General features: G+C 39.6%; 1 protein-coding gene across 3 annotated transcripts in view; it reads left to right on the forward strand.

Annotated features, from left to right (window-relative positions):
* The first annotated feature begins 2,461 nt into the window (after nt 1-2,461).
* The window catches only part of ZNF713 (zinc finger protein 713), a 47,483-nt gene continuing 33,451 nt past the window's right edge, over nt 2,462-16,493 (forward strand). Inside the window, exons 1-2 of one of the 3 annotated variants that reach the window (XM_064593031.1) lie at nt 2,464-2,784; nt 15,749-15,837. In XM_064593031.1, the coding sequence (XP_064449101.1) occupies nt 15,751-15,837 (87 nt within the window). In that variant the 5' untranslated portion in view covers nt 2,464-2,784; nt 15,749-15,750. The other 2 variants (XM_064593030.1, XM_064593032.1) reach the window with 2 other exon arrangements.

The raw sequence follows: 16,493 nt of genomic DNA on the forward strand, positions 1-16,493 counted from the left end.
CGCCAGTTAGAATGGCAAAAATGGACAAGGCAAGAAACAAGAAATGTTGGAGAGGTTGTGGAGAAAGGGGAACCCTCTTACACTGTTGGTGGGAATGCAAGTTGGTACAGCCACTTTGGAAAACAGTGTGGAGGTGCCGCAAAAAGTTAAAAATAGAGCTACGCTATGACCCAGCCATTGCACTCCTGGGTATTTACCCCAAAGACACAGATGTAGTGAAAAGAAGGGCCATATGCACCCCAATGTTCATAGCAGCAATGTCCTCAATAGCCAAACTGTGGAAAGAGCTGAGATGCCCTTCAACGGATGAATGGATAAAGAAGATGTGGTCCATATATACAATGCAATATTACTGAGTTATCAGAAAGGATGAATACCCAACTTTTACATCAACATGGATGGGACTGGAGGAGATTATGCTAAGTGCAATAAGTCAAGCAGAAAAAGTCAATTATCATATGGTTTCACTTATTTGTGGAACATAAGGAATAGCATGGAGGACATTAGGAGAAAGAAGGGGAAAATGAAGGGGGGGAATCGGAGGGGGAGACAAACCATGAGAGACTATGGACTCTGAGAAAAAAACTGAGGGTTTTGGGGGCGGTGGAGGGATGAGTTAGCCCGGTGATGGGTATTAAGGAGGGCATGTATTGCATGGAGCATTGGGTGTTATACGAAAACAATGAATCATGGAACACTACATCAAAAACTGATGATGTACTGTATGGTGACTAACATAACATAACAAAATAAAATAAAAATTTTTAAAATGACATATCAGATAAAGGGCTAGTATTCAAAATCTATAAAAATTTATCAAACTCAACACCCAAAGAACAAATAATCCAATCAAGAAATGGGCAGAAGACATGAACAGACATTTTTCCAAAGAAGACATCCAAATGGCCAACAGACACATGAAAAAGTGCTGAGTATCACTCGGCATCAGGAAAATCCAAATCAAAACCTCAATGAGATACCACCTCACACCAGTCAGAATGGCTAAAATTAACCAGTCAGGAAATGACAGATGTTGGCGACGATGTGAAGGGGAACCCTCCTACACTGTTGGTGGGAATGCAAGCTGGTGCAGCCACTCTGGAAAACAGTATGGAGGTTACTCAAAAAGTTGAAAATAGAGCTACCCTATGACCTAGCAATTGCACTACTGAGTATTTACCCCAAAGATACAAATGTAGTGATCCAAAGGGGTACGTGCACCCCAATGTTTATATCAGCAATGTCCACGATAGCCAAACTATGGAAAGAGCCACTCATATGTGTAATTTAAGAAACAAAACAAACAAGCAAAGGTGGGATGGGGGGGAAACAAACCAAGAAACAGACTCTTAACTCTAGATAAGAAACTGATGGTTACCAGATGGGAGGTGAGTGGGTGGATGGGTGAAATACGTGAAGAGGATATGAATACACTTATCACGATAAGCACTGAGCAATATATAGAATTGTTGAATCACTATATTTTACACCTGGAAGTAATATAAACTAATTTTAACTATACTGGGATTAAACTTCAATTTCATGGGACACCTGGGTGGCTTAGTCAGTTAAACGACTGCCTTGGCTCAGGTTATGATCCTAGGATCCTGGGATCAAGTCCCACCTGCTTGGGGGGGGGGGGCGGGGGGAGGCTGCTGCTTCTCCCTCTCCCTTTCCCTCTGCTGCTCCACCCTCTCCCTCTGCTGCTCCCCCTGCTTGTGGTCTCCTGCTCTCTCTCTGTCAAATATTCATTTAATTAATTAATTTTTTTAAAAGATTTTATTTATTTTATTTAGAATATTCATTTAATTTAAAAAAGGCTTTATGCAAGTGCAAAGGACATTTCTGTATTTCGCAATCCATTTAACTGTGTAGTTGAGGAGCTGCCATTTTTGACATGCTAAAAAGCAAATATAAAGGGAATAAATTATGGGATTCTATAAATGCCATCCAAGCAATTAATATGTTCAGTTTAAATCACAGGCTTGTGAATGTCAGCATTTGACAGTACCTATCTATTCAAAAAGTTTTCAAGGATGAAATAGACTAGCATTAACAGATCAACCATTGCGATCCATTTTGGAGGTGGCATCCCAATTAAGCAAAATGTTATCCCTATTAAAAGAATTTCATTCTTCTCATCAGACCTGTATTACAAACAAGAGAACTGTATTCATTCATTATCATTATATTTTGAGTCTCTCAATACGAAAGGGGGGCGGGGGACGGGTATTCCAGGACTCAGAAGGGCGATGACTTCTGGCGTCGCCTCCTCCGGATGCAGCAGCTACACCGGCCGGGAACCCAGCAGTCCGATATCCTCATTGGTAGGGACTGCGAGAGTGCCCTCGGCCCTACTCGCCCCCCAACCTTCCCCGCCCCACCCCCCACCCCCGCCTCCCGTAAGCGAAATTCTGCTAGGGCTGGGCCGGAGGTCCAAGCCTCCCGGGTGAGCGCCGCTCCAGTGAAAGCCGACCAGCGAGCGTGTGGGAGTTGCGAGTCCAGCATGTGGGAAGCGGTCCGCCTAGGTCGCCGCTGGCGCATGCGTATCGGGGAGCCTAAGCCAGCGCGGCGCGGCCGCCATCGCTGGAAAACTTCCGTCAGATCCCGACTGGCACGGGCGGCTGGTCCAGCCCCAGGGGCCCAGCCGCTGGGCGTCATTGGCTCAGGCGGTAGGGCCCTCATCACCCTGTCCCGCCTAGGTCGGGCCCGGCGGCGGCGGCGGCGGCGGCGGCGGCGTGAGGGGGCGGAGCCGCCCAGAGCGCCCTTTGTCTGTGGAGGCTGGTGAGTGCGGCGCGCCGCGGGCCGGGAGGCTGGCGGGGGGGAAGGGCTGGCGGCGGCCCGAGGGTGCCCGGGTCGCGGTCGCCGCCCGCGTTCGACCCGGCGTCCCCCGGCAGCGCCCTCAGCCTTCCCCGAGACCCGCACCCCTTCTCTGGTAGAAAGGCCTCCCCATCCCGAGATTATAAACGTATTCTCCTCTGGTATCTTCTGCAGTGGATTTTTGTATGGGCAAGGGTGGGTATCGTTTTTGGAAAGTTTTTCCCCATCGCAAGGTCGTTAAAACATTCACCTGTATTTTTTTCTACTGCTTTTAAAGAATTTTTTAATATCTTTTTTACATTTCTACCTGTATTTTGTTGGGTATTAATTTTGTTGTAAGTTGTTAGACAGGAATATGCCTTTTCCCACTTGTCCTGCCGTTAGATATTGAATCATTTTCCCACTGAATTGAAATGACACTTTTATTATATTCTGAAGGCGTGTATATTCTGCAAACCCTGATCTGTTTCCAGACAGTTTCTTTCACTGATCTGACAGTTTCTGCACTGATACCATTTTGTTTTTATTAAAAATACGTTTGGATATGTGACAGAGCAAATCTCCCTTAATTATGTCCTTTGACATATGGTCTGTTTCTTTTGATGTATTTGAAATTGTGAAAAATGTAAAGGTACAAAAATTATAATTCTCTAAGAGACAGATTTGATCATGGTACTTAGTAGGTGCTCAGTAGATAATTATTAAATGAGGAATGTTTGTTGAAAGTCACTGTGTTGTTGAAAACTTACGTTTCCCTGTTGCCATCAGGATAATAGTCGACTTCCTTAGAAGTGCCCTCCAAGCCCTTTATGATCTTAATATTGCATACTGTTTTGCTTTCCACCCTTGCACATCATGCTGTAGCCATACCAAACTACCTAAACCTGGCCCAAAACCTTCTGGGAAAAATTCATTAATTTGATTATGTCAAAATTTTTAATTTCTGTATTCAAAAAGAACAAAGGGCTAAAAACAAGACACATGAAAATATTTACAACATGTGTAAGAGACAAAGGATTAATGGCCATAATATGTAAAGAGCCTCTGTTAATAGCAAAGAAAAAAAAAATAGGCAAAGGATACACATAGGCAATTTTTAGAAGAAATACAGGTAACCAAAACACACGCACAAATTTTTTTAATGCTTAACCTCATAAGTAACCATAGAATGCAAATGAAGACAAAGATATCTTTCACACAGTAGCCTGGCAACATATAAAAATAATGATGATACAGGGTGTTGAGGAAAGTGCCCAGGGAAGGGCACCAATTGTAAGACTGAGGAAGACACTTTGAATGGCAATTTGACAATACCTACCAAAATGTTAAATGAGCTCACTATGGCTCGGAAATTAAAAAAAAAAAAAATTTCATGTCCATCGTCTCTCATGGTTCGTCTCCCCCTCCGATTTCCCCCCCTTCATTCTTCCCCTCCTGCTATCTTCTTTTTTTTTTTCCTTAACATATATTGCATTATTTGTTTCAGAGGTACAGATCTGTGATTCAACAGTCTTGCACAATTCACAGCGCTCACCAAAGCACATACCCTCCCCAGTGTCTATCACCCAGCCACCCCATCCCTCCCACCCCACCCCCCACTCCAGCAACCCTCAGTTTGTTTCCTGAAATTAAGAATTCCTCATATCAGTGAGGTCATATGATACATGTCTTTCTCTGATTGACTTATTTCGCTCAGCATAACACCCTCCAGTTCCATCCACGTCATTGCAAATGGCAAGATTTCATTCCTTTTGATGGCTGCATAATATTCCATTGTATATATATACCACATCTTCTTTATCCATTCATCTGTCGATGGACATCTTGGCTCTTTCCATAGTTTGGCTATTGTGGACATTGCTGCTATAAACATTGGGGTGCACGTACCCCTTCGGATCCCTACATTTGTATCTTTGGGGTAAATACCCAGTAGTACAATTGCTGGATCGTAGCTCTGTTTTCAACTTTTTGAGGAACCTCCATACTGTTTTCCAGAGTGGCTGCACCAGCTTGCATTCCCATCAACAGTGTAGGAGGGTTCCCCTTTCTCCGCATCCCCACCAACATCTGTCGTTAACAGAGACACTCTTAACAGGCAGGATGTTGCAAGGCATTATATAGGTTATCTCTCAGGAACCACACCAGGCTAAAACTTTTCCTTAAAATGTGCAGAGTTTGGACCACCCAGACCCATTCAATTAATCCTTTCCTGCACAATATACTTTGTAATAAAGAATTCTTAAAATCAATAAAAGGCAAAACGGTAGAAAGGTGGACAAATGACACAAAGAGTAATTTATAAAAGATGAAATATGAAAGCTAAAAATATAAAAGTTCTGCCTCCCATGTTATCTAAGAATCACATATTAAAGCAGCAATTATATACTGTTTATGTATTATATTTTAAAAGAATAATGCTTGTTATTCTTGGCTAATGGTCACTCTCATATATGGTTGATGAATTAGTAAAATGATACAACCTTCCTCAATAATTTTTTACCTTCGTTTTGATCCAGCAGTTCCACTGCTAGGAATTTACCCTAAAGAAATATGCAGACAGAATTATGCCAAAACTTACATTGTTTGCTGTTGTCTATAACAGCAGAAAGAAAGAAAGAAAGAAAGAAAGAAAGAAAGAAAGAAAGAAAGATAGAAAGTTCCTGCAAAAGTTTATTAATAATGAAGTTGTTAAATAAATTTTGGCTATTGCATGCAATTGATTGTACTAGGACACTAATTTTTTTTATTTTTTATTTACTTGTTTATATATTTATATGTGTATAAATATATATTTATGTTTATTTATTATTAGTTTTAACTCCAGTATACTTAACATAGAGTGTTACATTAACTTCAGGTGTACAATAATGATCCAGCAATTCTGTATATTACTCAGTGCTCACCATGATAAGTGTACTCTTTAATCCCCATCACCTATTTCACCTATCCCCCACCCACCTTATCCCCCCTACCCACCTCCCCTGTGGTAACTATCAGTTTGTTCTCTATATTTAAGAGTCTGTTTCTTGGTTTGTCTTTCTCTTTTTTTTTCCTTTGCTCATTTGTTTTGTTTCCTAAATTCCACATATGAATAAAATCATATGACATGTGTCTTTCTCTGACAGACTTATTTCAGTTAGCATAATATTCTCTAGCTCCATCCATGCTGTTGCAAATGGCAAGATTCCATTCTTTTTGATGGCTGAGTAATATTCCTGTGTGTGTGTGTGTGTGTGTGTGCGCACGTGCCACGTTTTGTTTTTTTTTTTACAATTTGTTTTTGTTTTTTTTTCTGTGTGGAAAGTGACCTTTTTTTAATTTAAATTTTATTAGCATATAGTGCAATACTGGTTTCTGGAGTCGAATTCAGTGATTCGTCACTTACATACAACACACAATGCTCCTCACAACAAGTGCCCTCTTTAATACCCACCCCCATCCCCCACCCACATCCCTCCACCAACCCTCAGTTTGTTCTCTGTCTTTAAGAGTCACTTATGGCTTGTTTCCCTGTCTCTTTTTCTTTTCCCCCTTCCCATATGTTCATCTGTTTTCTTTCTGAAATTCTACATATGAGTGAGACCATATGATATTTGTCCTTCTCTGACTGACTTATTTCACTTAGCATAATACACTCTAGCTCCATCCATGTCGTTGCAAATGGCAGGGTTTCATTCTTTTTGATGGCTGAGTAATATTCCATTTCCCAGGACCATTCCATTCCACATCTTCTTTATCCATTCATCAGTTGATGGACATTTGGGCTTTCTCCATAGTTTGGCTGTTGTTGATAATGCTGCTGTAAACATTGGGGTGCATGTACCCCTTCAAATCTGTATTTTTGTATCCTTGGAGTAAATACCTAGTAGTGCAATTGCTGGGTGATAGGGTAGTTCTATTTTTAACTTTTTGAGGAACCTCCAAACTGTTCTCCAGAGTGACTGCACTGGTTTGCATTCCCCCCAACAGTGCAAGAGGGTTCCTATTTCTCCACAGCCTCACCAACACCTGTTGTTTCTTGCGTTGTTCATTTTAGCCATTCTGACAGGTGTGATATCTTACTGTAGTTTTGATTTGCATTTCTCTCATGATGAGTGATATTGAGCATTTTTTTCATGTTGTCTGTTGGCCATCTGGATGTCTTCTTTGGAGAAATGTCTGTTCATTTCTTATTTATTTACTTACTTATTTATTTACTTATTATTTTAAATATTCCTGGTGTGGAGCCCAGTTCAGGGCTTGAACTCACAACCCTGAGATCAAGACCTGAACTGAAATCGAGAGTCGGACACTTAACCGATTGAGCCACCCAGGCACCCCTGCTCATTTCTTCTGCCCATTTTTAATTGGATTATTTGTTTTTTGGCTGTTAAGTTGTATAAATTCTTTATATATTTTGGATACTAGCCCTTCATCAAGTATGTCATTTGCAAACATCTTCTCCCATTCAGTAGGTTACCTTTTACTTTTGTTGATTGTTTCCTTTGATGTGCAGAAGCTTTTTATTTTGATGAAGTTCCAATAGTTTATTTTTGCTTTTATTTTCCTTGCCTCAGGAGACCTATCTAGAAAAGTGTTGCTATAGTCAATGTCAGAGACATTACTGCCTGTGCGGTCTAATAGAATTTTTTATGGTTTCAGGTCTAACATTTAGATCTTTAATCCATTTGAATTTAAATTTGTGTATGGTATAAGAAAGTGGTCCAGTTTCATTCTCTTGCACATAGCTGTCCCGTTTTCCCAACACCATTTGTTGAAGAGACTGTATGACCCTAATTTTTAAATGATATTTAGAGTTTTGTCTTCTGTCCTGAAGTGATATACACAATATTGTCAATTAAAATCCACATTTCAAAAAAGAAAATTATATATGTAATAATGATATATATATGTATATATAATTATAATATGTGTGTATATTTGCATAGAAAAAGACTGCAAGTATATATCCCCCAAAAAGTAACTGGTTATCTCTGGGTGATGGTATGATTTTCTTTCTGCTTTTCTATATCTACAAAAAAACTTTGTTTTAATATTTGTCAGAAAATAAAATGAAGGTATTTCCAAGGTAGAGAAAGGGTGTGGAGAGAGATCAGTCTGGCTACAGTATGAAGAAAATATTGGACTAAAGTTAAGGACTAGTTCGATGAGTGTGGCAGTAGTCAAAGTGAGAGATGATAGTGGCTTGAATCAAGGTAGTGGAATTGAAGATGGAGCATTCACTACATATTTAAGGGGATAAATTTACCAGGGTTTGACTTTAATCGAAGAGAGAGACTAAGGGAAAGAAAGAGAGGTCAGGAATGGCATTCAGGTTTCAGGCTTGCTGGTGCTATTCATTGAGATAGGGAATTTAATAGGAGAGTAAAAATAATATGTAACATGTAAATATGGCTACCATGTGCTATTATGTTCTAAATGTTTTCAGAATATTCACTCACTTAATCCTCACAACAAACCCATGAGGTAAGTACTATTATTATTAGTTTTGCAGATGAGGAAAGTGAAGCATAGAAAGGTTGACTAACTTACACAACCAAACTCACACAGCTAGTAAGTTGTGGAGCTGGGAATCAAACCCAATCAGTTTGGCAGTAGAGTTGGTATTCGCACATACTTCACTCTGTTGCAAATATATGACAAGAGACTTAAGAGAAAATGAGTTTTGGACATGTTAGGTTTGAGAAATCTGAGAGACATCTGCCTGGGGATGTCCACTAAGGTAGTTGGGTATGTATGTGGTTATGTAGCTCAGAAGAGATGATCAGTGAAACCATGGCAGTGGGTAAAGCTGAAGGAAGCCACCTGAGAGTAAATAGAAGAGAATAAATACAAATACTAACAAATGGATATAACTGTATTACAAGTGAATGACATAACCACACTGAAGGAAGTGGCAAAGAAAAAAACTCACTCAAGTAACTTCAGGAAACACTCTCTTGGTTGGATACTGTATAACTAAAGACAAAGAGAACTCCACATAAATGCTGTAATCAAGTTAATAAATGTGTTTCTCACAGGGATATGAGTTAATTCTGAAACTATGTATATACTAAAATGAACAAATAAGTAAATATATTGTGGATACTAAGAGTCAATAATTTTTTATTGTTGAAGAAAGCAGTTACCAATGACAAAAGGAAGAAGACTAAAATGAGCCCTGAGGTATTGGATTGGAATCAGAGGTGTCAGTATGAACTCATGGCATTTAATACATAGATGAACACAATAGAAGTATGTATGTGTATGATTAATATGCATACATATATATCTTTCCTATCTCTGCTAGAGGGCCTAGAAGCAATGATACCCCAATAGCAGTGAGCACACCTAGCACTCAGATCTTTGTTTCTAAGCATTTCTCCAATAAGAGGAACTCTGGCTGTTGGACAGGTAGTTGATTTCCAGGGCTGGGCAGGGATAATACAAGAGCCTGAAACATTTTATGGTGCCAGGAAGTGCTCAAAATAGGATAGAGGCTGGTCAAAATAACATAGGAGCCTTCTACTAGCCGAAACTGAAACAATTTGTACAATAAAATAAATAATGATAATATTGGAGTTTATAAAACAAAATAAATATTCATGAGTTTATAGAGATATAAATAAATTAGTAAATAAATGATAAGAGATAAGGAGCAGCTTTTCCTTACAGAAAAATTCCAATTAATAAATTAGTGGGAAAGAGAGAAATAGAGAAATCACCATTTGGCAAACACCATATTACTAATTGTTGCAGACAAGATACACTGATGGATGCTAAAATTAGTGGGTTTGACATATGATCTCACTCATATGTGGAATTTAAGAAAGAAAACAGATGAACATATGGGAAGGGGGAAAAGAAAAAAAGGAGAGAGGGAAGCAAGCCATAAGTGACTCTTAAAGACAGAACAAACTAAGGGTTGATGGAGGGATGTAAGTGAGGGTTGGGCTAGGTGGGTGATGGGTATTAGAGGGCACTTGTTGTGAGGAGCGTCGTGTGTTGTATGTAAGTGATGAATCACTGAAATCTACTCCAGAAACCAATATTGCACTATATGTTAACTTAAAAAATTTTAAATAAATAAAACTTAAGGCAAACTAAAAAAATGAAAATAAAACAAAATTAGTGGGTTTGAGAAGAATCCAGATATTTGTATAGTATCTCCCCAAGATATTTATTAGCTGCAAAGAGAAAGATGGTAGCTTTACAATGGAGAAACGGGGTAAACACCACCTTAACCCAGTGATAAAGGTTAAAATTATCATTAATGAGACATATCAGCATCATAAACCCATGAATATGATGCACTAAGAAAGATACAAAATCACTTCTGTGATATTCCCAAAAATACTTAACTTCTTTCCAATCATGAGAAAACATCAGACAAACCCAAATTAAGGGACCCTGCAAAATAACTCATCAGTACTCTTCAAAAGTAGGAAGCTCATGAAAGACAGAAAGGCTGAGGAACTTATAGATTGGAGAAGACCAAGGGGGAAAAAAGCAACTAAATGCCATGTGAGATCCTGGATCAGAGAAAAAATATTAGTGGAGAAACTGGTAAATTTTGAATAGTTTGAATTAATAGTATTATACCAATTTAAATTCCTGCTTTTGATTATTGTACCCTGGTCTTATAAAACATTAACATTAGGACAAGTGGGGTGGAATGTATGTGGGAATTGTGTACTGCTTTTGCAACTTTACTATAAGTCTAAAATTGGTTCAAAATAAAAAGTTAAAAAATTAAAAAATAGAAGAGTAAACACCAGAACCGTTTTATTTACTCACTTAGCAAATATTATTGAGTACCTACTATAGCTTCCTGCCTTCATGGAGGTTAACATCACACAATGGTGAGGTATAAATAAAAATAATGACTACACAAATAATTACAATGATAAAAAGTGCTAGCAAAAACAGGAAGATGTCAATGAGGGACCCCACTTGGTCTGTGATACCAAAATCTTCCTTGATTTAAGCTGAGACCTGAAGGAAGAGTAGGTACCATCTGGAGAGGAGGGGCAGGGGAGATATGGCACACTTAAGGACTTAAAAGCAGAACAGGGTAAATGAAGCCTTAAAAACAAGCAGGAGAGTGGCTTGAGAAGTCAGGAAGCGGTCACAGGATTTTTTATGGCCTTGTACTCCAGCCTAAGAACTGTAGAGAGCCACTAAAGAATTTCAAAGTGAAGGACTGATGTGATCAGGTTTGTATACTTTACAAGTAAAGATGCCTTTACTTCACCTGTGGAGGGAACAAAAATAGATAATGGAAAATCCTAAGAAACAACAATCTGTAAATGATAAGCAGAGGAAAAGGGACTAGTGCATAGCTCACTGAGAAAGACGGTGGACATAAAGCAAAACACAGTTGTCCACAGTGTCAGATACCCATCAGAGCTCAAGAAGTAACGAACTCCAGGGGCATCTGGGTGGCTCAGTCGTTAAGCGTCTGCCTTCAGCTCAGGTCATGATCCCAGGGTCCTGGGATCGAGCCCCACATCGGGCTCCCTGCTCAGTGGGAAGCCTGCTTCTCCTTCTCCCACTCCCCCTGCTTGTGTTGCTGCTCTCATTCTCTCTCTCTGTCAAATAAATAAATAAAATCTTAAAAAAAAAAAAAAAAAGAAGTAACGAACTCCATTGCTTGAACAACATCAGCGTTTTTGGTATTCCTACTCAGAGCAGTTTCAGTGGTGTGCTGATAGCAGAACAGAGGAAAGGTCATAGATAATCGAAAAATAAATAGGTAATGAGGAAGTAGAGACAAGTATTGACAATCCTTTGAAGAGTTGTAGCCTTGAAAAAAGATGGATGGTAGTTACAAATGGGCACATAGTCAGCGAAAGTTATTAATGTTGGGAGATATAGTAAAAGGTTTTAAATTATGACAGGAAGGAGTCAATACAAGTGACAGATAAAGTTGAAGATAGAGGAATGAGAAGATACATGCTAGATTCGGGCCTGTAGTCAGTCTAGAAAGGTCTGATTCCAGGGAAGAAATACTTCTTAAAGCAAGTCCCTGGGGCCAGGAATACCCCCCAGAGATGCTATTTCATTACGTCTGGGGTAGGACCAGTGAATCTGCTTTTCAGCAAATGGCATGATTCAAGTGATCTTCAGACCACACTATGACAAACACTGCTCTTTTTTCTATTCTTCCATTATATTAAGCCATTCCTGTCTTCATTTCCTTACCCATCTATCCAGTCCAGGACCTAAGGTCTCCTGATTCATAGTCTAGTGTTTTATAAGGTAAGAAAGACTTCAAAAGTGCTGTGGTACTGGAAGTAGGTGACTGAAATAGAATGAAGGTGAAAATCATTGGCATTGAGGAAGTTAAGGAGATGAGGGGCTCTGATAGTTGCTCTGAATTCCTGCTTGCATCAGAATCACTTGTGAGGCACTTTAAAAAAATGTGTAGATGTCAGACTTCATCTCAACAGATTCTGGTTTAGTAGCTCTTGGGTGGAGCCTGGACATGTATACATTTACATATGTATAACTTAAAATCTGGGCTGAGTTTAATGCACGGCCCCGATTGAGAACTACTACAGAAGTTTTCTACACGGTCCATAAAGTTCACTCAGATTTTTGGAAGAGCTTGGAGGGAAGGGTGTTAAGTCCAAAGTCATTTTTCATCTGAATTGATTATAATTCTGGTATTCCTTAGGCAGTCAAGGGAATTTGTTACTTTCCAAGCCATCATGGTTACTTATTTGAAAAAGCCTGTGGTAATCCCACAGGCTTCTCTGGAAAAGTCTATGTGTGTATTGTATGAAAAATTACACACTGTTTGGGGGTGGGGAGTGGTTGGTTTTGGGCGATTTTGTGTATGTATCTTTCCAATACAGGAATTAAAAGGGAAATTATGAGAAGAAAGGAGATCAGATTTAAAAAATGGTAGAGGGGTGCCTGGGTGGCTCAGCCAGTTAAGCATCTGCCTTCAGCTCAGGTCAAAATGTCAGGGTCGCCTAGAGCTCCATATCAGGCTCCCTGCTCAGCGGGGAGTCTTCTCCCTCTGCCTCTGCCTCTGCCTGTCGCTCCCCCTGCTTGTGCTCTCTCACTCTCTCTCAAATAAATAAATAAAATCTTAAAAAAAAATGGTAGAGAACAAGTGCTAAGAAGAACTTCAAAGTATACTAGAAGGAACCTAGGGCTGTGAACCAGGGGATCTTCAGTTTTAGAATCCTTCATTAAACCAAAAAACTGAGAACTAAATCAGTGTTTCCAAAGATGTGTTCTTTGGAACCCTAGTCCCACCAGATGCCATAAAAAATTCTCAAATAACAAAATTTGCATAGAATATATAATATATTTGACACAGTCCTCATCTCCTTGGGTTTACACATATGAAGGAGAAACCCTGTACTGCCTAACTTCGTAAATGCAGGGTTTTTTTGGTTGTGAATAGGTGGTTTTGAGGTGATTGGGTTTGAAACGTCAGAGCATTCACATAGATTCTGTCTGTCTCTTTAGAGAGTAGGACCTTTTTAGACCTTTGCTTGGTGAAATAAGACCTGCTTCTTAAAGTGCTTCTAAATTACTCCTGAAAGGTCTGCTTCTTAGTCAGCTGGTTGTAAAATTTTGGATTCATGCCATATCTTGAGCAGTGAATGGCTTCCTCAACTAATAGGACAATTCCACTGGAACTGTGATCTTCTCTTTTTAAAAAAAATTGCTTCTCGGGCGCCTGGGTGGCTCAGTTGGTTAAGCGACTGCCTTCGGCTCAGGTCATGATCCTGGAGTCCCAGGATCGAGTCCCGCATCGGGCTCCCTGCTCGGCAGGGAGTCTGCTTCTCCCTCTGACCCTCCCCTGTCTCATGCTCGCTCTCTATCTCATTCTCTCTCTCAAATAAATAAATAAAATCTTTAAAAAAAAAAAAAAAAATTGCTTCTCAGGAATGACTTCATTATTCAGTTCCATTACTAACTTTTGAGAGAAATTTTCCAGGCCAAGCTTTGTGAAAAGAAAAAGAATGTATTCTCCCATGTTTATTAGCAATTCAATACATTTTACTCTCTTGTTAATTTTGGTGAAAGTCTTTCTGAAAATCTTTCACTAAGGAAGGACCACATTTTTTTTTTCTGAGAAGGTGGGTAAGAACTGAGGCTAAAGTTTATTGTAGCTGATGGATCTGTACATCTCTGCTTTTTGTAATGTGTGAATCTGAGAAATTCTAAAAATGCTTTTTGACTGTTTTTAAAGAATTCTATACCGTTGCGTGCCCTATCTTTATGAATGGGTAGTTTATATGTTTCTTTACAGACTTTCTAGGTCCCGAGGTGACTGAGGCTGCTGGATTTCTTTTGTTGACTGGTGCATCTCATTACAGGTGCTCAATCTGATATTGTGTCTTACAAGATCCCTGCCAGGAGAGAGATTCAAATATCATAGTGAAGTCTGTACATGAAGGATTGATGCCTTTAGGGGAAAAAAAGTAATAGCCACCTTCAGGAACCGCCACATCTCAACTCTGCATGAACAAAGCAAGATTCTGAGAGTGGCTGCCCCTGAGAAGCAGAAATCATTCTTGTGGATAGCCATTGGCTCCTGAGGTTCTATCAGAGATGAGGCACCTTTAATACCTGAGAGTGACTATTCTCCATAAGGCACTGGAAAATCAGCTTTCAGGGACTGACAAGGACACTGAAGCTGTTAGTAATAGTGTATCTACTGATGTCCTTCTAGAAGAGAGCAAAGCTTTGGTTATATTACAACTTAAGAACTGCAAAGAGGTGTAGTAATCCTGGTGGAGGACTGAATCCAGGTACTCAAAAAAGAAGGTAAACATTCTGAAAAATGAGAAGAGTGACATCTCCTTTGTGTATTATTAGATCATCTTTAAAAGAGTAAAGGAAAGAAGATCTCTGGAGTTTGAGTTTGGGGATGAATTTATCCCCTTAAAGAATAAGATTAGTCCCGGGTGCCTGGGTGGCTCAGCTGGTTAAGCAACTGCCTTTGGCTCAGGTCATGATCCTGGAGTCCCTGGATCGAGTCCCGCATCGGGCTCCCTGCTCGGCAGGGAGTCTGCTTCTCCCTCTGACCCTCCCCCCTTTCATGTGCTCTCTCTCATTCTCTCTCTCTCAAATAAATAAATAAAATCTTAAAAAAAAAAAAAGAATAAGATTAGTCCTCAACATGTTTTCTGTATCAGCTCATCTCAGTAGTTCTCATTTCCTACTTAGAATCACTTGGAGACTTTAGAATTTAAAATGCTGTTTCCCAGGCCCACCCCAGACCAATTTGTATAATACTGGATTTATCCAAATCTCTGGGCTAGTTGGGTGATGGGTATTAAGGAGGGCACTTGTTATGATGAGCACTGGATGTTGTATGTAAGTCATGAATCACTGAATTCCACTCCTGAAACCAATATCCCACTATATGTTAACTAACTAGAATTTAAATAAAAATTTAAAAAAACAAAAACAAAAAACAAATCTCTGGGAATAGGGGCTGAGCATTGGCATTTTTAAAAAAAAATCCCCAGGTTGGGGCGCCTGGGTGGTTCAGTCGTTAGGCGTCTGCCTTTGGCTCAGGTCGTGATCCCAGGGTCGTGGGATGGAGCCCCGCATCGGGCTCCCTGCTCAGCGGGAGGCCTGCCTCTCCCTCTCTCACTCCCCTTGCTTGTGTTCCTTCTCTCACTGTGTCTCTCTCTGTCAAATAAATAAATAAAATCTTAAAAAAAAAAAAAACAACCCAGTTTGTGTAGTCAGGGCTAAAAACCACTGAGCTTTCTTGAGCTTCCCATATGCCACAATAAGAGAAAGAGAAAATCTTACATTGAATTCCTCAATAAGTTATCCAGCCTTTAAGCTTATGTCCTAAAGGGCTTCTCTCTAAACTGTCTGCCATTCTAACAGGAAACAAAAATTCCAAGAGTTAGTTTCAGCATTATTACCATGTATTTACCAGATGCTTCTTTTTTCTTTTTCCCAGTTATGCCCTCTCACAATGCTATACTTTCCCAAGGGGGGAACATGGAGGAGAAAGAAATGAGTGATGGATCACAGATAGTCAGGTCTCAGGTAAGTTCAGTTTTACTCTCTGAAATGCTGTTACAGTTCTCAGAATATGGGTACTTTTATTTTTCAATTCTCAGAAGTGAATCCAGAGCCCTTTAGACTCTTGGGACAGATAATTTCTATAGGATGTTTCCCATTCACTTTATATACCCTTTATAGCTCTTCTCTCCTTCCAGCATGTCTGGGCTAGATATTGTATAAGAAACAAAAGAAACTATAGACTATCTTTTGATCATCCATCACTTAAACAACTCACCAGACTTTAAACAACACTTGCCGTTCTCTCTGTAAACAATCAGTGATGCCCAGGTCACAATGACTGCTTGGAGCTAATGGCATTATTAAATATGCCTGAGGACATCTGCCAGGAGTTAATGTTTATCAAGACTCTGTTGTACCTCTTGCAAAACCTGTTTAAGCCTATTGTTACTGTTCTATAATTTGATTAAGTATTTATGTAAGCTGATGAGGTAGAACTATGACGAGGAGTTGTTTCTGTGAAAACTAGTTGAATGCTTTGGAAAGACCTTATAAATGCCAGTCACTTTCTAAAAAATTGCTATCAAATTATGTGTGAGCAAACTGTAACACACTGAAGGAAAATCATAAAAATCTTAGAGGATTCTACACCTATATTAGTTCCCAAGTGTCCCTTGCTT

This window comes from Mirounga angustirostris, unplaced genomic scaffold (genome assembly GCF_029215605.1).
Source record: "Mirounga angustirostris isolate CCGP_5_RB_7025 unplaced genomic scaffold, mMirAng1.0.hap1 SCAF_5, whole genome shotgun sequence".
Taxonomy (NCBI): domain Eukaryota; kingdom Metazoa; phylum Chordata; class Mammalia; order Carnivora; family Phocidae; genus Mirounga; species Mirounga angustirostris.